The sequence below is a fragment of the Phytophthora cinnamomi genome (assembly GCF_018691715.1).
Source record: "Phytophthora cinnamomi strain GKB4 chromosome Unknown Contig3, whole genome shotgun sequence".
Classification (NCBI taxonomy): Eukaryota; Oomycota; class Peronosporomycetes; order Peronosporales; family Peronosporaceae; genus Phytophthora; species Phytophthora cinnamomi.
Window position 1 is genome coordinate 733,479 of NW_027150936.1, and position 22,165 is coordinate 755,643.

Consider the following 22,165-nt stretch of genomic DNA (forward strand, 5'->3'; position numbering starts at 1 on the left):
AGATCTGGACGCCCCCGGGAGGCCAATTCGTTCACCATAGTTCGACTTGACCGGAAGGTGGCGGAAGCGGATTGAATCGATATGAGGGCCGAGCGTGGCGAGGAAGCGGCCATGCTGCTGTCGGCGTACCAGCAGGCGGCGCAGCGCGATGCGGATCGCATGAGACAGCGTCGTCGCGCTATTCGCACCTTGTTCGGGGTGGTCGGTGCGGTGGCGCTGCTGGTCGGCTGCATTGCGGCGGTGGACGTGTTTGCACTGAACGGGGGCAACGGGGAGAGCTCCGTCACGCTGGAGGTGACGACCGGCTACGGCGACGCCGACGGGGACATGGACGACGAGGCTATCGCCATGGAGTCGCAGTTCGGCTGGAACTCGATCGGCTACGGCTGGTGCTCGCTCAAGTCGTCGACGTGGTGCATGTTCAGCAAGGACAAGGAGCAGTGCAAGCAGGGCATCAGCTGCTACAAGAACCGGGAGCAGGCGAGCGACGAGGGCAGCGGCAGTGGCAGCGGAGGTTTCAACGCCACCGTGGGGGACTCGGACTCTGATGTCGGCGAGGACGAGGAGACCTCGTCGGCGGCCGCTCCAGCCACCCCGGCGGACAACCCGACCCAGCCACTGGACCTAGGCGGAGATGGCGGCAGCGACGAGGAGGAGGACGCGCCAGAGGACGATGAAGAGACCCCGGCGGATGATGAAGAGGCCTCGACGGGTGACGAGTCTGCTGAGGATGAAGGAGCCCCGGCGGATGAAGAGGGAACTGCGGGCGATGAGCCGGTCGCGGAGGATAAGGATGGCAATGAAAACATGGGGGGCGAGACCTAAGTGGTGACGAGGATGGAGAGCGTTTACCTGGAATGGAACCTGAAAAAGGCTGCGTTGTTGAAAGAGAAAGAAGAGGAGGCGGCAGGTCATGAACAGCTACGTGTAGTTGTGCTGCAGAAACGAAATGTGCGTTTTTTTTTTCATTTTCAGTTCGTTAGGAAAATACACATCTTCCTATCTATTAGGTAGTGTTGTGAAGACGACCTACTTGCAACCGAGCCACGCTTCCACTTCGGGGTCGCACTTGTCGCCAACACCTTCTGCTATCTGTCGACGGCGCATTTCAATGGGGAAGTGATTCGTCGTGCACGCGATCGCCATGAATCGAGCGTTGTAGCACATCGACTCGACCTTGTCTGCTGTGGGGCACTGCTTCCACATTGTGCCGTTGCATGGTGCCATGAGGTCTGGTGTCGGAGGTCCTTCCAACACTCCAGGCTGGAGAACAGGCCCGCACGTAGTGGAATGGAATTTGTTAACAGCAGCGAGTGTCGCCGGCGAAGCCTTTTTATCTGTACATGGGACGGCTGGACTCCCCCAGAGCGGATGAACGCCACAGTTGGGATTGGTGAGGTCGCATTTGCCTAGAAACCCGTTGCAGCACCAAGCACCACGGTCGGATACTGCGAGCGACTTGAGATCCTTGATGGGGGAGAAGTCGGGGATGCTGTCGATTGCAGGTAAGCACGACAGCACAATTCTCTCGAGGTTGTGAAGGTGGTCGAACGGAGGGATCTCTTCGAGGAAGAGGAGCACAGCCAGTGTGAGCGACTTGAGGTTCGTGAGACCATCGAACGACGGTAGCTTCACCATGGGGATGAATTGCGCGAAGTGGATGAAGGTGAGCATGGACATGTCGTCGAACATATCGTCGGGCAGAACCACCATCGGATGTGAAGTCTTGCTCTCCACGTGCCTAGTCAAAACAAAAAGTTTGTCAGTAACCAACCTCCTTATTAAATATTTCAATCTAATTACTTACACGTATTCGAGTTTGGTGAATTCTTTGATCCATGCAGGAAAAGTCTGAGTGTGTGTGTATTCCAGCGACCTAGAAAAGCAGCAGAACTAGTCAGAACACTCAAATCATAGGCAGCATTGCTATAATGACTGTAGATCGCACAAGTGTTGTAAATTCTTGCAGCGGCGAAGTTCATCCGGTAGTACAGCCAGATAACGGTTGGTCAACTGAACCGTTTGGAGTTCGCCCATGGTGGCAAGTTGCGCCACTTTATCCGTAACGTTGATCGGATTTTCCCATTCGGCGTAAGTCTTTGGCGCGGTATCCCGATCGATCATCATTAGACACGGACATTGGGTCAGCGATTCATTGTCCAGAATCGTCCATCGGCGTGCCTTCACGACACACTCTGGATGTGGTTTGCAAGCGAGCGTGGAAGTTCTCATACTCTCCTCCACAAATATAATCAGCAATGCGGCGTAAATCACGAGGAAGGCAGCTCCAAGCCGGTGGCTCTTTGGATACACACTGGTAGACCGTTTCTTTGGGTCGTGGATGAGGTCCACCACTTTCCACAAACGCAAGCAAAGTGTTATGTTGACACCGATGCGAGTGAAGAAATTGAGCGCCGTCATAATACGCAGCGACTTTAGACTTTCATAGATGACAGCGGTCTGTTCCGCGTCTGCGATCACGCTTGCACCTTGCTCAAACCAACCAGCAGGAAATACCTCAAGATTGATCGCGAATTTAGCTCGGTCGAAGGTGAAGTTGGACAAACAGTAGAATACGACAAGCATGGGGCATCCGACGATGATTAGAAAGTCGAACCTACACAAACAATAAAGCGGTTAGAGCCTCAATGGAGGTGACCAAACCAGGATAGTCGGACTTACAGCGTATCAATCAGAATTTCTGCAAGTGGTGCTCGCTCATGTGGTACAAACATCATCGCTGCGCAAGCAAGTGCATTGATCACGACAATCATCGTAAAAATGACAATAAGTGGTGTGGGGGACCCCGAGTCGAGCATTTGATAGAGGAGAAGCGTCTCCAGCGCCAAATCGACGAATTTCACCAGCATATTCTAAACAAAACACACAAGGTGAGCTCTTTCCTCCGGTTGGATGAACGCAGTGAGACGTACGGTCAGTTTTCGGGTCGGACTATCATCATGCGTAAGTGAAACAGCCAACCTCGCAGCCGAAGATGTTACTCTGCTTCTTCTCCTCGAATCTGCCGCCTCACTCAGAGCCTTCTCAACCATTTCTTTCAAAGACCGGTTGGTGATTTGGTGAACCAAGTAGGTTTGCTTCGAGCGCCGAATACACGGAAGCATCTTGATGAGAATTCCAAAGTACCCCAGCGCAACAACCGAAAGACCAAATGTGGCCACCCCCACCATCTCCTTGGAAGGGTCTACCATCAGCCAAAACGTGCCGTAGTCGAGGTTTTCCGTATTCATGACGCTATTCACCGTGTTGTTGGGTGCGACGTTGAGCAGGATGAGCCAAAGTGTCCAGCTCAGACAGGTGCAAGCTGCCAGAACCGTTAAAAAGAGGAAGAAAATGCTTTGCCGGGTTTGAGGTTGGTTCGCACGCCGAGCTTTCACCGAGTTGTTGGGTGAATTTTCAACTTTTTGACTCTTTTTTGCGGCCTTGGTGTCTGTGGGGAAGATCTTCTTCTGCGAAGCTGCTGAAGGGTTTGAAAGCGACTTGCGATGCAATGGCCCGTTGAAGATTTCGCGTCCATCGTCTTCATCGGTAGGTAGATGGCTGAAAGGAGTGGTCTCCATCATGCCACATACACACACCAGTATGCTCTTGGCCCGGACGATGCTTCAGTGTCGTGCTAGACGGTTGAATGGAGGAACTGACTGCCCCCAAATAATCCTTGGAGAACATCTTCGGACGGATAATTTAAGCGGCCAGAATTCTGGTTATTTGTATCTATAGATGCCATACCAAAAATATGAAACAAAAGTGAAACTGAGGTGTGTTCTCTGGATTTTATCCAGAGTAGTTGGGGCGATACAAGTGCGCGTACTAGTCCCTATATAAACACAGATCCCTGAATTTCTTATATGACGACAAAAGCATAATGTACCGGAACGAACCTGTTAGGTTTGATACATGGGCAGATAGTATATTATCCAGTGCGTGTTGCCTGAGTCTTTTAGGGGCGACATTCGCGTGACAAGATAATCTGGACGTTGTTTGTAGTCATTTAGCCCTAACTTTCATGAGGGGCTCAAGTTACGAGGCCTGGCAGTAGATATTCGCCCGACTACAAATAGATCGATGCCATTCTCAGTTAGTACAATCCTACGATTCCATGCTCCCTAACCGAAGCTACGTTGTTGGTCGTATATGATCTCCCGTGCACCCGTAGCTGCAAGCACGTCTCCGGTCTCAGCTATCTATGTTTTTGTTGCCAAGTCCCAGCAACGCCAGAATTGCGTGGCCATGAGCAGGCGTCTCAGGACCCAGCTAGCTATCCAGGCTGTATTGCCAAGTCCCAGCAACGCGTACCAGGACTCGGCTATCTAGGCTTTCTTGCCAGGTCCCAGCAACGCCACGCTGCTTCTCGCCGCAGAAGAACTGGACGGTCAACGGCGGAGTGGACAAGATCATCTCCGCGCTGGAGTCTATGAAGGAGTCGTACCCAACGCTGTCGACGGCCGACCTGGTCGAGCTGGCGGGCCAGGTGTCGCTCGAGGACGCCGGCAACGTGACAATCGACTTCCTGGGCGGACGCACGGACGCCAACAACGGAAACGCACGGAGCAGAAGGCGATGGGCTACAGCAGCTCGTACAGCAACGGCTCGCTCACGCTGTCGAACGAGTAATTCCAGGTGCTCCTGAACGAGACGTGGGCGGAGGTGTCGGAGAAGGAGTACAAAGTTGAGGGAAAGGGCGTGTACACGATGGACACGGGCCTAGCGCTGCTGGCGGCGCCCGAGCTGAAGGAGGCGGTGCAACGGAGGAGGGTGTCTTCAAGCACTTGTTAAATTCGGCGTGAGCCAAGGTCACGGCACTCGACCACTTCAACATGACCAGCTACTAAGCAGGGCGGCGGCGCGTGTAAGGTATACTAGTCGATAAATACAGTTAACCCTGCACACCACAGTGCAAGTGCGGTAGGAGAAGTTTCTATGACCGACTGGTTGCTAGCCTTTATTTCACTTATCAGCGTGATGGCACTCTTCTCACTCGTAGGCGCCGTGGCCCGGCGCAATGTGAGTCAAACTTACTCTCTTTTGCGCTTGCTGAGTAAGGTAGGCGGCTCTTTTGGGGTCAGCATTGATGTTCGCGACCACAACCACCAACTTCGGAATCCCATTCACGCCAAGACAAGAGGCACTGGCAGAAGCAGAGAGGCTAAGCAGAGTTTTTCATGATAAAATCCAGAGCTTCTCCGTGCTTTAGCACGGCTTAGTCTCAATAAGTCGTCACTTATTGTATGGTAGCACTAGCAGAGGAACTATAAGTAGCTGAAGCACTCAGGCAAGATGCCGTCGTAGTTGACAAGCAGTACTAGAAAGTAAATTGAGATATGATTGAGTTATACCCGTGCTTCGCTAGCTAGTTTTCACTTAGCGTTGCGCGATACTGCGTTGTTCACGGTTTTGATCACAATACGCCCTCAAATCGACGCGACTTCATAAAAGTGGTCTTCTCATCACATGCCGAGTGTTCCTTTCAGCTGCGCGGATCTCGATCGTCGAACACAGCGGTCGTGCGCATAACCTATGTGGACAAGACTAGTTCTGCCACCCATGTTGCGCACACGGATCTACATCAGCGCTACAATCCCAAGTAAGCCAGGCATTCTTGGTTGAAGTTGCTCGAGATTGCATCGAGTGTAACCGAGTCTGAAGCTGGTTGCCAACTGGGCGCGCAGTGCTTATGGGCTAACGATTTCTTACCATGCGGCTCGGCGTGTGCTGGAACAGTTACAGGAGGGATCGGTTCTCAGCCTACAACACAGCTATCCTTTAAAGTTACTTGGATATGTTCGTCGTAAATAACCCCGGAACGGTTGTAGATTTCGAGCGAACCCACAGTAACAAGTTCAAACGATTGTGTTTCATGTACGGCATTTATACGGACACGCTCCAGTATTGTCTGCCAATAATTGCTCTAGATGCATGTCATTTGCGTGGAGCGGATAATGGTACTCTCTAGATTGCCTCTACGATATTTGATTAAGTTGAATGTCAACAAGAAAGCCGGACGCAAACGAATGGTGGTGCCTCTGAGAAATGGCAAGTTTGCTGTTCAACGCACGAACGGCTTGGATCGGATAGTTGACTTGGATGCGAATCATTGCACCTGTGGTCTTTGGACGGAGTATCAATATCCATGCTTGCATGGCTGTGCTGCGCTCCAAAATATGCATTTGTCGGTGTTCACTTCAGTTGCACCTTATTATCGGATGCCTACAAGCCATCTTTCGCCAATTCGATGATCCCTATAGATATCGAGTCGGCAATCGGTGATGGCACGACAGAAGGTCCCGAATCATACCGTAGATCCACTCACCCATAAAAATCAAACCCGAGGAGAATGTATACCCGACGACTCGCCGATCGTCTGCTCACGCTGTCGCGAAAGAGGTCACCTGCGAAAGAAGACAACAACTGGAACTACATCGTCACCTGGGCCCTAGGTAGCTTTAGCTTCGCATTTACTTCTACTTGAATTACATTAATCAAAACTGCTCCACTTAACCCCTTAACCGTTGCCGGGGTCGATCAATCGAATGGTCTATTCTTTTTGATGCGTAATGGGCAGCTAGCTGATGAAGTAGTGACCGCCACAGTCCCCTTGAGACCCTCGCGTTTGTGCTCGAGTAGCCCTTGGCGAGCAAATTGATGAACAGTGTGAGCAACACGCGGGACTGCTTCAGCGGCAATGATGCGGGTGAGGTTTCCGGTAGCCCCATGACTTCCATGCTATATGATATGTTGTGGAGTGGCGGATGGGCGTCGGTTGCATGGCTACAGGTTAGCTATTCTAATTTTTAGGAGTGTCATAATTCTAAGTTTCGCAAGTTCTGACCGAATAGCAAACGCCTGACCGAATTGCAAATTCCCAATCAAACACCTGACCAAATTGCAAATTCCCCATGCTGAAGACCTTGCTAGCCAAGTGAAGACGGTGAAAGACAATGTCATCGGAGAGAAGACTGTGAAGATGTTCACCCGTGGAATATGTCGCTACGTGGCGTGGCTTTACGAGAACCAGAGAAGTGTCCTGCGCGATGGTTTCCTTGATGCTTTGCGCGCCGGTGCTTTGGAGAATGACGACTTGGGTATAGCGTCGCTAGAGCAAGGCAGCATTGCTCGCGTCATGGCTAAGCACCCTGACCTATTTCCTCTTAATTCTGATCTACATCGCGCTGATGACTTCGAGCAATTCTTGCTGTCATTTAAGAGCCGTAACGGAGGTGAACTAGGACAATCAGTTTACGATTCGATGCGTTCAAGTCTGTTTCATTTGTACCGAGGGTATGGGCGGTCAATGACACGTGCGTTTGCTGCTGATTTGGCGGTATTTTTTAAAGGGTTGAAGCGCACCGTCGCGCGACGAAATCACGATGCTGGCGTGAAGTTGTCGGAGGGAAAATAACCTCTGTTGTTTTCTGTTTTACGATATCTTTGTGCTACGTTCCTCAGGCGTGACGACGAAGAGTTTGTTTTTGCTCATGCATTTTTACTTTTACTGAATCTGATGTGTCGTGTGGGGAACACAGCATCAATCCATTCCGGCCATATGAGTTGGGATGGAGACGCGCTGGCAATTCTTTTCGGGCATATGAAAAATGATCAAGATGGCACGCGGCCTCGTGATGCTAGGCACGTGTATGCCAATCCATTCATCCCGGAAATTTGTCCTGTGCTGGCGGGAGCAATATACGCTGCAGTTCTGGGAATCACGGATTCAAAGATCTTCCCCGGAGGTAACCAGTACGACCGGCCCTCGAAAATCTTAAATCGAGTGATGGAGGAAGATGAAAAGAAGGTATTGCTTGAAAACGAGGGGTTGTTACCGTTTGGTATTGGGACTCATTCAGCTCGTACAGGATCTGCAACTTTTGTTTCATCGTGTTCAAACGGAGGTCCTTCGGCTGCAGCTAAATGCATCAGGGCTGGGTGGAAATTACCAGGCGTACAAGACACTTACATTCGTCACGATGCCGCCGGTGATCGCATTGTAGGGCGCTATGGGCTGGGCTACCATTTGATGATCCTGAGTTCGCTATACTACCGCCCTTATTTCCCGATGTCGACGACTTTGTTCGCGATAGTATTCATATGTGCTTTAACAATTTGTCACCTCATTTATTACGAACTGGAGGTTTTCTTATGGCGTCTCTAGTTTACCACAGTGAATATCTACGCACAACACTGAGTGCACAGCACCATTTGTGCCGCAATGCCCTTTTCGGAAACGCCAAGCTCGTGCCCCAGTTGCAACAACGGCTGGTTTGTCGGACAGCATGTGCATCGGATCGAATGAGGCCCACTGGGGTTCCTCCGCACGTTCATTTGCTGGTAGCGATGGAGAAGCAAGCGGAACAACTACAGCAGTTATAGCTGTCTCTTGGTGGGTTAGCGCCGACCGTGGTGGAGCTAATGAAGTCAGAAATGTCGCGCTGTCAAAACTCTGTGTCAACCCGAGAGGTCCCGCAAGTGTATCGCGAGCGCGCTCGGATTGCGGAATATTCGGTCTTGTCCAATCCGTTCGAAATCATCTACCTTGTCAACTAGAACGCAGTGTCGAACCTGATGAATCTCACGACCGACCCACCAGTGAACTTAGCCACGGATCTCACACTCTTACTGTAGTGGGCCTACTTTGGCTCACTACTTTAGCTTACACGTCGCGCTACGTGTATGACGAAGCGTAGGAGTTTATTAATAACTTGAATTAATTATACTTGAGTCCACAAGTAAAACATCAATCAAATAAAAACACCAAATAGCTAGTTTAAGGTAAAACGAGAACTGTATTGTTTGTAAATTGATCTTCCTCCTAAATCTGCTAAAAGTGTTTATCATCTATGAAAGGGGTTGACAGCGGCTGGCTGTCAGAGCCCCGCCAATACGCACGTCTCTAATTGGTAGAAATATGCTGCTTTCTACCAATAGGATCTTTGGGTAGGTGTGGCCCACTCATTGTGGTGGCCCACTTCAATGTATCCATTGGTGTGACTTACACCAAGGTGAGGAAGTATCTAAAACCTTTAACAGATACTTATCTGTTAAACCATAAGTGACTGTTGTCACTTGTGTGTGTAACCAACCCCGTTACACTATCCCCCCGTTAAGCTTTGACGTATCGGTCTCGAGACGACAATTAATATTGACTGCTTGTCAATTGTTTGTGTTGGAGAGATCCGTGCTCATCCGCAATGAGCACGACCAAGTTGAAGACTGCCATTGCAACAGAGGGTAACCTCTCTGTTGCTGAGTACCATGCGCGGCAGGGCGAGGTGCGCCGCTACCACGGGAACAGACAACGCAGTGTCTGTGTACGATTCTTCGATGTCGACCGCGTCTGTGCGTCAACATCTCTAAGCGAATTTATGTTGCTTACCGTGATCGGGTAAGCAAGCGCCAAAGCACTTCGAGTCCTTCTCGATGCGAGGCAAGTATTAGCAACTCCACGCTGTTGCGGTGGAGGCTGGTGTCCGTGCGCCGTGCGCACTCTTCGTCCAGGTGGCGGTGCGTATTAGCAACCGCGACCACAACAGGTATACTATATGTATACCTGAAAGCTTCAATGGTCTCCGTGCTAATTATCTAGCACGCGAGTCGCCAGGCGTTGTAGATTACTACAGCGCTCGAACTACCTTCTTGCTGGTAGTGCGTGTTGGGTTTCGTATTCCTTCACCATGTCGGGAACGTCTTCCATCAGGACGTTCCGTGGTTCTCACGTATCGAGGGAAACCTCTCCAGCGAATGCGAAAACAATCCGGACCTCGGATTGTTTTCCTATGATCAACAATTCGCTGGGCGATCCAGCGAATTTCTTTGCGTGCGTCTCGCTGCGGTGGCGGAGGTGGTGGAAGCACGCCCCGTGGTCAACGCCATGTTGACCTTCCTCTCGTGTCGCTCCACGACCAGGGGACGGTCGTGGAGTACCTTCAGAGCGCGGAGGTTGCCGCTCTGTACCATCGTGTCCCGGCTGTGGCGGTCTCTCAGACCTCCTTGAACGTGCCGGTCGGGCTGTAGGCCCGACTGTATTAACTGCTCCAGCGCGACTACGCGCTGGAGAGGAGGGTTTCCCCTGCCGAGTCTGTCTCTTCGGGTCAGACGAGCCATTTGGCTCGTGCTGGAGGTATGGCTTTAACCGCCCGACATAAAATGTCGGGTGGAGCCGCATGCTAGATGGTATGTCTAGCGTGTATGCGTTACCGTGGCGTGCCATCACCGTGAATGGCCCGATGAAGCGCGGAGCAAGCTTACTTGCTCCGAAATCCGAAACCGCATGTTTAGGCAGGTTTTGAGTAGATACCAAAACCAATGAATCCACTTTGAATTCATTTGTGTTGCCCCTGCCAGTATTATCGGCGTTCGGCTTCTGTCTATCCACAGAAGCTGCAATCGTGTCCTGGACAAACCGAATTACGGCTTGTTTTTTGGTAGTGAAGTCAATCGCATCCGAGCTGAACTCGTTCAGCTCGCTCTCCGCAAGATGGCCCGGCCTCTACGTGGTTCTTCGCGGTGTCTGCGCCCTGCGCAGACCGTGGTCGTTGTTCCTTGTGGAGTCTGTGCTCTGCACAGACTCGTTTTCCTTGTTCTGGGGGTCGGCGCCCTGCGCTGACCCTTGGTTCTTCCTGCCAAGTTGTCTTGGTACTTGTTATTGCAACTGACACTGTGCAAGTGTCAGCGGTTTTCTGCGGCTGCTGTATTGCAGTCGTAGATCCTCCCCCACTTAAAGTGGGAGCCATCACTCCGAGTAAACTCGGTAGACGTGGATGTCGCATGGCATTCACGTAGAACGGTGTATGCCCTGTCGAGGCATGCACTGGGTTGTTGATGGCAAATTCTGCCTTCGATAAGCACTCGCTCCAGCATTGGAACGAATGAGCGTAGCTCTTCAAGATGTCGACGAGCACGCGATTCACGCGCTCGGTTTGACCGTCCGTCTGCGGATGATCCGCAGTCGACATTGAAAGTTGGCTCCCAAGAAGTGTAAACACTTCTTGCCACAGATGCGCTGTGAAGCGCGGGTCTATGTCCGACACGATGTCGGACGGCATGCCATGGTGTTTGAACACCATGTCGACGAACAGACGGGCCGTCTGCTTCGCGGTCACTTCTGACGGCACCGCAGCAAGATGTACCATCTTGCTGAAGCGGTCTACGAAGACCACAACACCGGTATTCCCTCCGCTGTCCGGGGGAAGACCAAAGATGAAGTCCAAAGACATGGACTTCCAACACTCCGACGGAGTCGGTAGTGATTGTAAAGAAGCCTGCGCCATTCGCGCAGGCTTTACGCGTTGGCATACCTCGCAAGCACGGATGTACTTGCGCACCCACTTATACTGGTGGTGCCAGTAGAAGTCACGCGTGAGAAGGACGTACGTCTTCTCACGTCCGAGATGTCTCGCAGTCGGGGCATCATGATACTCGTACATGATCCTGAGTCGCAGGTCATGATCATTCGGCACGACAACGCGGATCGCGTTGTCGTCGACTGCATTATAAAGAAGCAGTCCGTCGTGCACCCGATATCGGTGTGCACGCGCACGATGGTGCTTGGGCAGCTTCTGACGAGCTTTGGCAGAAGGTGCTGTGCCATAGGCCAACAAGAGCTTCGCGTCCGCATCGTGCGCGTAGGCGGCCTCCACATCCCCCAACAGAGACGATGTGGGTGTGCTCGTTCGCATGGCGTCAATGACATTGACGTCAGCAGCTTCTGCATAATCCGGCCGACGTGATAACGCGTCGGCCACTACATTCAATCTTCCGGGTTTGTATTCGACCCGGAAGTTACATTCCGCAAAGAATGAGAACCATCTCGCCATTCTTTGTGATATGTGTGGCGACTTCACTGCGGTGCACAGTGATGCACGGTCGGTGTAGACTACAAACGGTCTACTTCCAAGCAAATACACTCGGAACTTTGCGAGTGCGTATTTCATGACAAGGAGTTCCTTGTCATGTACCGGATAGTTGCGCTCAGCTGGCTTCAGCTGACGCGATTGGTAAGAGACGCTCGACGACGGCGTGATGTCGAAGCTGCACATGGGTGATATAGGTCACAGGCTGCTAGTCTCCGGTAACCGAATAGTTCGGCAGCGTCGAATAAGAGTTCGCTGCACAATTGCACAAAATTCGCATAATTGAACTTAGCCTCGACATCGAAGAAAGTAAGAAACTGAAGCGCCACAAGTACAGAGACAACACACGAGCAAGACTTCAGTTTCTCGCGCCGACGTCAGAATATCCTCTAGTCGTAGGGCGTTGGGATCGACAGTGACAGCCGCCACAGGGCCAATTCCAACCGCCGGGCGAGCATCGGCAGCAGCAGCCTACTCGACAGTGACAGCAGCAGAGTACGGCTCATCATGATTTTTTTCCCTTTCGGCACCCTTTCGAGTCGAACGGTCGATACTACTTCCGGAGGATAGTAACTGCGCAATCCACGGACTACACTTTTTCCAGCCCAAACATGTCAAGAGTAACTTACATTCAGCAAGAGCAAAATCAATGGGATAAAGAGCAAGGGCAAGTTCGGCAAAAACCTTTCAGCTCTAACTGACCTCGAAAGGTCTTCTATCAGATCGTACGGGCGATGGGTTCGCCAATCTTCAACCCGCCAAGGACTTCACGCGCTTGTTTCGCGCGCTTACTTGGCTCTTGCCGACTTGCTTCGCGCCTACTTGGGGATCGAGTAGCTGCCAAAGCTCACGTGGCGCTTTGAGAGATGGCTTCATAGCGGGTGGCTTGCGTGCGTCTTGTGCAGCGCGCGCTGCAGCCCCTGACCAGCGCTAAGTTTGTCTTTTCCCATCTTCCAAGCAGCAGCCCAAGGCAAGCTGCCAGCCATCTACAACCACTACGCGCTCAAGGTCAAGATGCGGGTCGTAGAGACTGATCGCGGTATGTGGGAGGCAGTTGCGGAGGAGGTCGGCGTGAAGTACAACACCGCAAGAAGTTAAGTGCGCCGTCTGAACGATGTCAGGCGTTTGACCGCCACACTCTCCGCTTTCACACCATGGTAATCGACCTACATGCAGGGGCTCCGAATATGACATTTATATTTAGTAGGTAAAGCGTGGCGGGATAAATTATCTAATTCACCTAGATCGATGCAGCAGTAAGTTGTGGTATTGATGCACATTAACGCGACAAATAATTCAATTATGAGAAGCATATAGTTTATTATCTACCCCTTCTTCTACCTAGCGCAAGTTATCTACCGTTGTTGCATCCCAGTAAGAGAGATTCTGCCGCAAGAAAAGAATTGTCTCCAGCGTCAGCGCCAACAACCCATGCCGTTGATGCCCAAATGTCACGCGTGCTACACTGAAGAAGCGTTCCACCACGTTAGACGTGGGTGGGATGCCCTTCAGTTGCTCGTAGGGGACGCAATCCTGGGCGAGACGTCGACACTTCCGTGGCCGCACGACAAACGACACGGGGGCGTCTTCTTCTTCCGCATTGATTGCATCATCGGCCGGTCTGGCAGCTTCAAACGGCTGCAGAGTGGTCTTTTTGGCCCGCATCAACCGATGAGTTTTGCCTCGCAGCACACGAACACACTCAGACTCAAAGTCTGGGCTGTGCACGATGCCGGCTCGAGGTCCTGCAAAATGACAAAATATTATCAATTGTTAATAAATGGCAAATACACATCCTCCACATATAAACTTACCAAGGTAGCGCGCATATTGAGTCAAACCACTCACGGACATCGAGCAAATCCATATTTTCACCTTGTAGGGCCTTGGGGGCAGATTCAATGTCGCGCAACTCTCGGTACAACGCGCACACGCGCTTATTTGCTGCCGGGGACGGCAACAGCTCCATGATGTCATCATCGTCGACGTCGGGGAACTCGAGCAGCTGGAGGTACCTTCGTACCATAGCGAAGGTGGAGCTCCAGCGCGTGTCCTGGCGAATTAGAGGCCGAAGTGGAGTTTTTAACCTATCCCGAAAATAATTACAAAAATAAACAACAGTGTGTAAGGAACACATGGACACATCACAAGTACACAATATAACTTACCGTAGTTTGGCAGATTGCAGCAGGGTACGCAGCTAAATCATAAGCGCCTGAACAGCAGCTAAGACCTCTTCGTGGGATGCCAAGCGCTCTTAAACAGCAAGGTTCAGGCGGCGGCTTGCGCATCCTACAAGCGCCACGCCCATGATAGTTGCGAGCCGGCTGTTTACGGAACAGTTGTCAGCTACAAGGAAGCGACACTGCTCCAGCTGAACGCCATAGTCGCAGCATGGAGGCGAGGAACTCGAGGTGCCCATGGGCGGAGAGGTCCTCGTCCAGCGCGTCGAGCAGCGGCGAAATGCTCAGCAGCGGTGTCTTCGGACAGCCATTTACCTCGTAACAGGCAAACGCGACAAGGTAGTGCTCGGACGCGTGTGTCCAGCTGTCGAGCATGATGCCAAATCGCGCAGGGATTTCTGACGCGATTGAACGCTCGACAGCCACGACGACCCCGTCCAAACCAGCCCGCAACGTCTCGTGCGAAATGGGTTCCAGGTTCGAAAAGCTGAATAACATCCAAAAACGTATTCTAGTTAGTTTCATAAACAGCATAAGCACAACAATATGAAGTATGTATGTATGTACCGTACTGCCTAGCCTCGCGACTCTCGCAGAAGCCGAGAGCCAGATTACACATGACGATCCACGTCATCCATCCATGCAAATTGGGTGGTGAGTGGCGGACGAAGTTAACGAGTGACCCTGTCTCCGCTGTTGTAGCGTCGAGCATGACCGTCTCGTAGTCAGGGTGCTCCCTTCTGACGTGTTGCATCAGGTTAGAGTACCCATTCAGATGGGTTTGCTTCCGCACCGTGCCGCAACGGCAACGGAAATACTCAAGAATGACCTCGTCATTCTCGTTGCGGCACGGGCGGATGTAAAACCCCGAAACTTGGGCATTGGTGTAGGTTGAGCGAGGGGGGCGGAGAGCGTGAACCATGACAGAGGTGGGGACTTGGGGCTTAGGCAGTGAAAATTGCAAACTGGGAGCTGGGTGCTGAGCGCAAACCAGCTACACGATACACCAGTAAACCCAGCTTCCCAGAACGACTGGTAGCAAGTAAATGGTTGGCTGGCAGCAAAAATAATTATATGAAGGTCTCTGTCGTAAATTATGATATATCAAAACTCAACGCAATAAATTATCTAGGTAGGTGGCCCTACCCGCCAAAATGCGTAATTTATTGTCAATGCTATTTTCGGAGGCCCTGCCTACAAGACATTCCCGTGGGAACCTAAGTCGTTGCTAACTGCCATTGTTATCTGCATATTTCTTTTCAAGTTGAACAGACTAAGGCAGTTATGTATTTTCAGCGACAAATATGAACTTGGCCTTGCTCTTTATCGCATTGAATTTGCTCTTGCTGAGTGTAAGTTACTCTTGACAAACTAGGGTTGGAAAAGTGTAAATTCCGTATTCATTTGTGTCAGTCTGAATACACCTTGAATGATTTTCATTGGAGGTTCACCATCGCATCAGTTTGTTACCACTCCGTTTCAGAATACTTGTCACCCCTCAACTTGTCGCCAAATATACTTGGTTTATCTATGATCAGTTGTGTTTACGCTAGCTACTGTTCGTATAACCGAGACTACATGGTCAGAGCAGGGGATGCATAAAGGAAGTCTTCCCTCCCGGCGAAGCCTCGCTTTTGCCATGTGAGCAACGTGGTCGAGGCAAAAAGTCACTCTGGCCTGCATGTTGACGGCAGTGAGCAGTGGGCGGGTCACGCTTGTGCACGAGCGCAACTTGCCCTCCTTGAGACGACGGAACAGCGTCGTAGTCGGCACGCCCGAAGCCGTTGCCGCAGAGCGAAGCGTTGTTCGTTCATGGGGGCTGACGTTCCGGATGCGCTCAAGGGCAGCCGCCAAGTCACGCGGCTTCCTTCCACATCGGTGCTTCAAAGACGGCGACTCGTACACTCTGCATTCGTCTTGGCGAGCTTCCACAGCCTCGCAATCGTCCTCTTGTGAACGCCAAAGATGCTGGCCACTTCATGCACCGCTTTTCGACGCGGTTTGCCTCCGTTTGAACGTTCGAGGACAGAGCTGATCGCCTGTCGACGCTCCATCACTGTAAGCTCTCTCCTGATTCGTTTGACATTCATAGCTGAGATTTGAGGTACGAGGGGAAGGCTGGGCGACATCTGTGGACGATTCTGGTGCAAAAGCTCCTTTGAGGCCATCACGCTGTCAATTTTGAGAGCTCTGTGGAGGTCTACCCACCATTCAAACCGTCAGAGCGCCTGCGTTCTATTAAGACCAATCGTAGTCGTTGTAGGCAAATATTGACGAATCCCGAAGCACTTAAGCAAAAGAGGACAAGTATTCTGAAACGGAGTGGTACAAATCTAAATCGGCCTACCACCGTCTATGCGACCTTGTATTAGTGGGGGTACTCCGCAATCGAATTTAGGTTCTAATGGCCACAAGAGCGTAGCTGGCGTAGCAGACTTTTCTATCAATTCACTCTTCAATGTTCCATCGTGAGCGCTAGTTCCATTACACATATACATATAGTCGTTTTCGGCCAAACTTCCATTCTGGGATCTATTCGTGACTCTTGGGGTGAATCGCCCGCCAATCGACCCTATACTAGATCTCAGTTATTTGAGCTGCCTGCAGTGGTCTCCCGCGACGCAGCATCGGGTGAAGATGGAAGCTGCCGTGACAAAACACCATGCGCACCCCAACACTGTTTTACCCTGTCTGTACGGTTACTACAATCTCGGCTGCTCAAGGAAGGAGTTAGCTCACATTTACCACAAAGATCTTAAGACAATCAGCAATTGGATTCATACCTACGAAGCCACAGGGACCTTTAAACGAGCAAACAGAAGAGCTGATCTGAAATTCACGAAACCTCAGCGTAGATGGTTGTACGAGTATTATCAGCAACGTCCTCTTTCCTATCTTGACGAAGCCCGTGACGCCTTCATTCGCGCACATCACACTAGCATCTCAATTTCATCAATCTGGAGAATTATTCACGATTTTGGCCTCACCTGGAAAGTTTTGGAGCGAAGAGCTCTTCATATCAAAGAGAATGATGTTTTTCGTTTTGTTGAAGACCTAAGTCGTGTAAATTGGACGCATCACAACCTTGTTTTTCTAGATGAGGTTTCGTTTGACAATAGAGGAATGATTCGACGGCGTGGATATTCATTGCGTGGCAAAAATGTAGCAATTCGCGGTGACTATCAGAGAAAAGCTCGTGTTTCTATCCTAGCATTTGCAGGTGTAAACGGTGTTATTGACTACTACGACACAGAAGGAACTTTTGACAGAGCGAAATTCGTGGATTCTTGTCGCAGGTTTGCTTATTCAAAGCAAGGAAATGTTTGTTTATATCCTGGGTCCAATTCCGTTTGGATTATGGATGGTGCGGCCATACACTGTGATCCTGAGATTATTCATTTCCTTAGAAGCATCGGGATAGTTCCGATTTTACTCCCAGCTTATTGCCCATTTTACAATCCTATTGAATATTTGTTTGGCTATATCAAGAAATCATTTCAACGACACTATGCAGAAACAAGTGCCAACGATCTTACTCCCTTTATTGCGAGCACTTTCAATCGTTTTACAGCTTTCGATATGACAAAGGTGTTTAAGCACTGTGGTTGGACCGTACAAGGATACTTCGATCCGGTGGGCCAGCTCTCAAAGGAAAATAGAGTTTGCAAGAAAACTAGCGTTGAGGGCGCTGAGACTAGAGTAATTGAAGAAGACAATTTGGAATTTGTAGTTAGACATCACTAAGAGAGCGTATGAATGATCAACATCAGGAATATTCTCCATCCTTTCCATGGGGTCCATTACATCCCGTGGTGGAAGCACGTTTTCAATAAACCCCTCAATAACAGCTTTGCGAGTTGCCAGCATTCTGTCGTTTTCTGTAAGCTTAGCACCAAACGCCTCCCAGTCTTGTCGTAACTAGCTATTGGCAGCGATCGCTGCATTGACACAATCCAATGCTAGATTAGCTGAGCGAGACATCCCAGATATTCGTTGTTCAAGATTAGACTCAGCTGGGTGGAGCAATCTTGCAACGTATCCAGGCGGAGGCTGCTCTATCGCTGCATTCCAAGTTGAACGGTTTAGATTCCGAGTGATATCATTTGCCCACATTCTCCATAATATGGCTGCCCCTTGAAATGTTGAGCTCCATCTCTGCTGCAGTTGATCAGCAATCTCCTGCAAAGGCGATTCGCTAGCTGCTCCAGCTCGATCTGTTGCTACGGGATCAATGCACGCTTTTTTGAAAGAAACAAGAGCTTGTAGAGTAGCAATAGTACTGACGTACTCGTATATGTACAGCAATACACGTACAACAACTGCTTCCTTCTCAAGACTGATCAGCCACGAGTTCCACTGCTGCTCTGTTTTGTCGCTGTCAATGAGGTGGCGTTTGTACTTAAATTGCATCATCTTAGTCCTGTCGTTAATATCTAGTTCAAGGATAGACCAATTGTCGCCGTTTGCTTTCACAGCTCTGCCCTTCATGTTTTCACGAAACTTTTCCCACAGTTGTTTTGTATATCGCTGAAGTTTGAACCCTCAGCAACGAAACTCTCCTGTGATTCACCTGTAGCATCACGCTCACTGCCTGCTTGACAATTGGCTTCACTATTAGCCTGTACAAAAAAGCATTAGAGGTTGCATTCTCCCCCCCAGAATTGCGGCTGCCGGCATGTGCTCGACGTTCTACCAAACGGGGTGATCTGCACCCAACCGGCCCAACACGCGCCGTCAATACTGCATCGGGAGTGTCGGCGTCTGCTCCCGCAGATGCGAGCCGAGCTAACCGAGGCGGCCTCCTTATCGGTGGAGTCTTCTCCGAATTCAATAGTGCCTGGTGGCTGTATGCTATGTGCTGCGTTGGGGAGAGCCGTGGTCAATCGCAGGAGACGGGTTCATTGACGTGGGGCCACCGCCGGTGGCGTTCGGGGTCGGTGATGCAAACTGCGGTGAATCTTGCGCTAGCTGAATATCGTCGGGGCTTAAGACTTCTTGCAAGGACCTCCTCGCGGCAGGACGCCCGGTGTAGGGGTGGATTCGATGAGCAGCTCGTCTGCTTCGTGCGTGAGCTTGTTGTGATAAGCTAGCAGCGGAATTCTCGCTCCCCGTGAAGTCCTCGCTTGCAGAACTCTCGCCGCTCGCCATCGCTGCTTCTGGCGCAAGTGAGATCTACCCTCACTGGTTCTCTATAAAAAGCATAGATTATTTTCTTTAACAGGAGGGGATTGGGCGGCGGTTCGCTGGTGATCGGTTCGATGAACCGCCCATGGGAATTTTGAATGAAACGCACAATATATATAGAACAAATTACTAAATCGACTCAATATTAATTCGAACAGCGCAAATTTATTTTACTACCCGAATTAATATACACATAATCAAAATGTAACATGACCACGGTGTAGCGGCGCACTCTGATTTTTTATCAAACTTTTACGCTTTTTCTTTTCTTCGAATTTATGTATATCATGACACTGGACCGCATGGTGCACTGTTAATCCCCCTATCCACATTCCACTGCTACCTCACCTGCTGCCGTAGGTTTACGAAGATCATCATATCAGAGTGCAGCTAGTAGTAGACCTATCGACATATCTATAATACTAATGCACACAACAACAATTTCTGTCTAACAGACCCAAGCTCCTGGCGAAATACTAGGCAACCTCACACAATAATCAATATTGTATATACTTGTGTCTCGAACAGCTAACTTACGGAGCAATAAATTTCTTATTGTTGATATGGAGGACCTGGCAAAAAATAATGCATGGCTCGAAACGCTATCTCGGTTCATGTGTAAATGAGGAGTCCTTTTTGCCCGGATTGGCGAGCGCAGCTGCGATTACTAAAATAATATAGCTGATATGCTGTGAGTTGCGAGATAAATAGTATTGTGGGCTCATTGTGTTTCATCACAAACTGCATAGCGTATGATCGCAATACCTACTCTAAATGTGTAATACTGCTCAATTTAGTACGACCATATCACAAACATACAAATTATAGGTTTGTATACCTAATGTTAAAAAATATATAAGTCAACTGGTATTAATACCTGGTACTTCTCCTATTGCTAGGTACACATGGGCTTCTAATGATGTTGATAGCGACATACAACAATTAGTATACAAAGCGTGGCGAAAGACCCCAGCGCACTAAAATAGAGGGGCACGGTTCTAACCCAAAGTGGGCGCCAGAAATATATAATATATATAAGTGGCGCCAGAATATATGATGGTTCGAAGTTATTGTTTTTTTTCACTCCCCAAGAGAAAATGCATCAGCAGCAGATGCAAGCGAGCGCATTTTTACAGTTAGACGACGGTTAGGCGAGAGGCGTGATGGACCACGATGTTTCTTCGAACCTCCAGTCGTGGGGACAAAAGCGCAACTTTATTCAGTCAGAGTTACTGAGCGAACTTCAACCTCGACCAAGGTCGAGGTTGAGACCGGGAGTGGTAGGGTGGGTTTGCTGTCCGAGCGAATTGTAGAACTGTTGGCTAGCAGCAAAGTGACGCTGTAGCTCAGGCGGGACCCGGGCTTGCAAACCCGACCCGAGTTTTGCTGTACTTCTTCGGCGAAGAAACCATCATTCTTTCCTTACGGTCATCCATTTTTTGATTTGATTGAGAAGACAAGACTTGTAGGCCGCTTTCTTAATTTCTGTGGTGTCGTCACGAAACGAAGACACGGCGGGAGGGGGGGGGGCTCCCAGGTAGTTGGCCTAGTTGTATTAGCAAGGTAGACTGCAAAGTGAGACTTCTATCCTAGAGGTCTAGCAGGAGACCGTGTAGAATATCCATGGAATAGCCTGACAAGTGGCTTGACTCCAATACCTTGTGTTGCACAAACACTGCTGGCGTTTTTTTCTTTTTTTTGCACCGTAGGAGATTTACGGGCTAGCCCTTTAGCTACGAGACAAAGTATGTCTGATAGGAATATGCTGCTAGTAGCAGCCTGCTACATGTACATATAGTGGCCCGTTTTGATTTGTACATCACGAACGCGTTTGTAAATTTCGCTGTCACTCTTTCTTCCCAGGGAAATATGATAATTGAGTTACAAACTTAACCCAAAAATCTAAACCTCAACAAGAACCCAAAACGGAAGTCCTACCACGCCGTGATCCAACTGGAACTGATGGCGGCGGTCGAGTGTAGAAACCATTGCCTTGAGCTTTTGGATGAACCAATACTATAAGGGCCTATAAGACGGAGTCACAATGAATTGATTTTTATCCGGTCAACAACGATTCGTGCTCTCTTACGCTAGTGCACGAAGGTGCATGTGCAAGCAACCCCTTTCTCACTCCTCCTCGAAGAACTTCGCCAGCGACTGACCGAACTCGCCATCGAAGAAAACCTCCGAGGACGGGAAGCGAACCGATGGCTTGGCAGGCTTCGCATCGGGGTTGGCGTAGCCCAACGCCACCACCACAGGAATGCTATAGCGGTCGGGAATGTCCAGTACTTGGCTTGGCTCAGGCCTTCGATGGGGCACGTCGCGAGGCCGTGCACCTGGGCGGCGTACAAGAAGGTGGCGGCGGCAAACGTCGTCTGCTTGTATGCCCACGCCACGGTGGACACGATCGGGTTGCGCTCACCCGAGAAGAGCTCCACGGCATGAGGGACCTTGTTCACGAGAGCCTCAGGGGCGCCGTTGTCGCGGCCGAGCTGCTGCAGGCGGGGCACGTTCTTACTGGGCTCTGTAGTGTCTCAAACAGCGATCGCATCAGTAACGCGTCAGCATCATCAGGGCTCGACGCGGTAGTGTGCAGTACCGCAATCGGCCGCGAAGACGACGGCGACGGGGCCTCGTTGATTTTGCGAATGTTGCTGTCCATCATGGCGCCCGCCAGCCTCGCACGGTCCTCAGCCGAGCGCACCACGATGCATACATAGGCCTGCGTGTTGAATCCGGTCGGGGCTCGCTGTGCAGCAGCGACGTTTTTAGTCAGAACATAGACAACTGATCCACCATGAGGGGTGACTGATCGATCACCTCCGTGAGCTTGAGGATCTCCCGGAGGGTTTCGGCCGGCACGGGGTCGGACAGGAAAGACTTGCAGGCGAAGCGCTCGCGGATCGCAGCTCCCAGTTGTTTGGCCAT

At 50.5% G+C, this 22,165-nt stretch overlaps 6 protein-coding genes across 6 annotated transcripts; 2 read left to right on the plus strand and 4 right to left on the minus strand.

Moving 5' to 3' along the window:
• Positions 1-81: 81 nt before the first annotated feature.
• Positions 82-825, plus strand: IUM83_09189 (Glyceraldehyde-3-phosphate dehydrogenase; the record flags this gene model as incomplete). The annotated part of the gene is made up of 1 exon (XM_067933613.1): positions 82-825. One exon carries the CDS (start codon positions 82-84, stop codon positions 823-825), a length of 744 nt encoding a protein of 247 aa, XP_067799906.1.
• Positions 826-1,029: 204 nt separating this feature from the next.
• Positions 1,030-3,584, minus strand: IUM83_09190 (uncharacterized protein; the record flags this gene model as incomplete). The annotated part of the gene is made up of 5 exons (XM_067933614.1): positions 1,030-1,741; positions 1,808-1,876; positions 1,949-2,617; positions 2,683-2,873; positions 2,934-3,584. The coding sequence occupies 5 exons, from the start codon at positions 3,582-3,584 to the stop codon at positions 1,030-1,032; spliced, it is 2,292 nt and encodes a 763-aa protein (XP_067800038.1).
• An 851-nt stretch (positions 3,585-4,435) lies between these two features.
• On the plus strand, positions 4,436-4,797 carry IUM83_09191 (Catalase/peroxidase HPI; the record flags this gene model as incomplete). Its single annotated transcript, XM_067933615.1, has 2 exons — positions 4,436-4,516; positions 4,642-4,797. The coding sequence occupies 2 exons, from the start codon at positions 4,436-4,438 to the stop codon at positions 4,795-4,797; spliced, it is 237 nt and encodes a 78-aa protein (XP_067800037.1).
• Positions 4,798-13,208: 8,411 nt separating this feature from the next.
• On the minus strand, positions 13,209-13,893 carry IUM83_09192 (uncharacterized protein; the record flags this gene model as incomplete). Its single annotated transcript, XM_067933616.1, has 2 exons — positions 13,209-13,612; positions 13,716-13,893. The coding sequence occupies 2 exons, from the start codon at positions 13,891-13,893 to the stop codon at positions 13,209-13,211; spliced, it is 582 nt and encodes a 193-aa protein (XP_067800036.1).
• A 319-nt stretch (positions 13,894-14,212) lies between these two features.
• Positions 14,213-14,972, minus strand: IUM83_09193 (uncharacterized protein; the record flags this gene model as incomplete). The annotated part of the gene is made up of 3 exons (XM_067933617.1): positions 14,213-14,537; positions 14,623-14,790; positions 14,869-14,972. 3 exons carry the CDS (start codon positions 14,970-14,972, stop codon positions 14,213-14,215), a joined length of 597 nt encoding a protein of 198 aa, XP_067800035.1.
• Positions 14,973-21,361: 6,389 nt separating this feature from the next.
• IUM83_09194 (Nitroreductase family) lies at positions 21,362-22,165 on the minus strand (the record flags this gene model as incomplete). The annotated part of the gene is made up of 4 exons (XM_067933618.1): positions 21,362-21,500; positions 21,587-21,759; positions 21,837-21,986; positions 22,058-22,165. 4 exons carry the CDS (start codon positions 22,163-22,165, stop codon positions 21,362-21,364), a joined length of 570 nt encoding a protein of 189 aa, XP_067800034.1.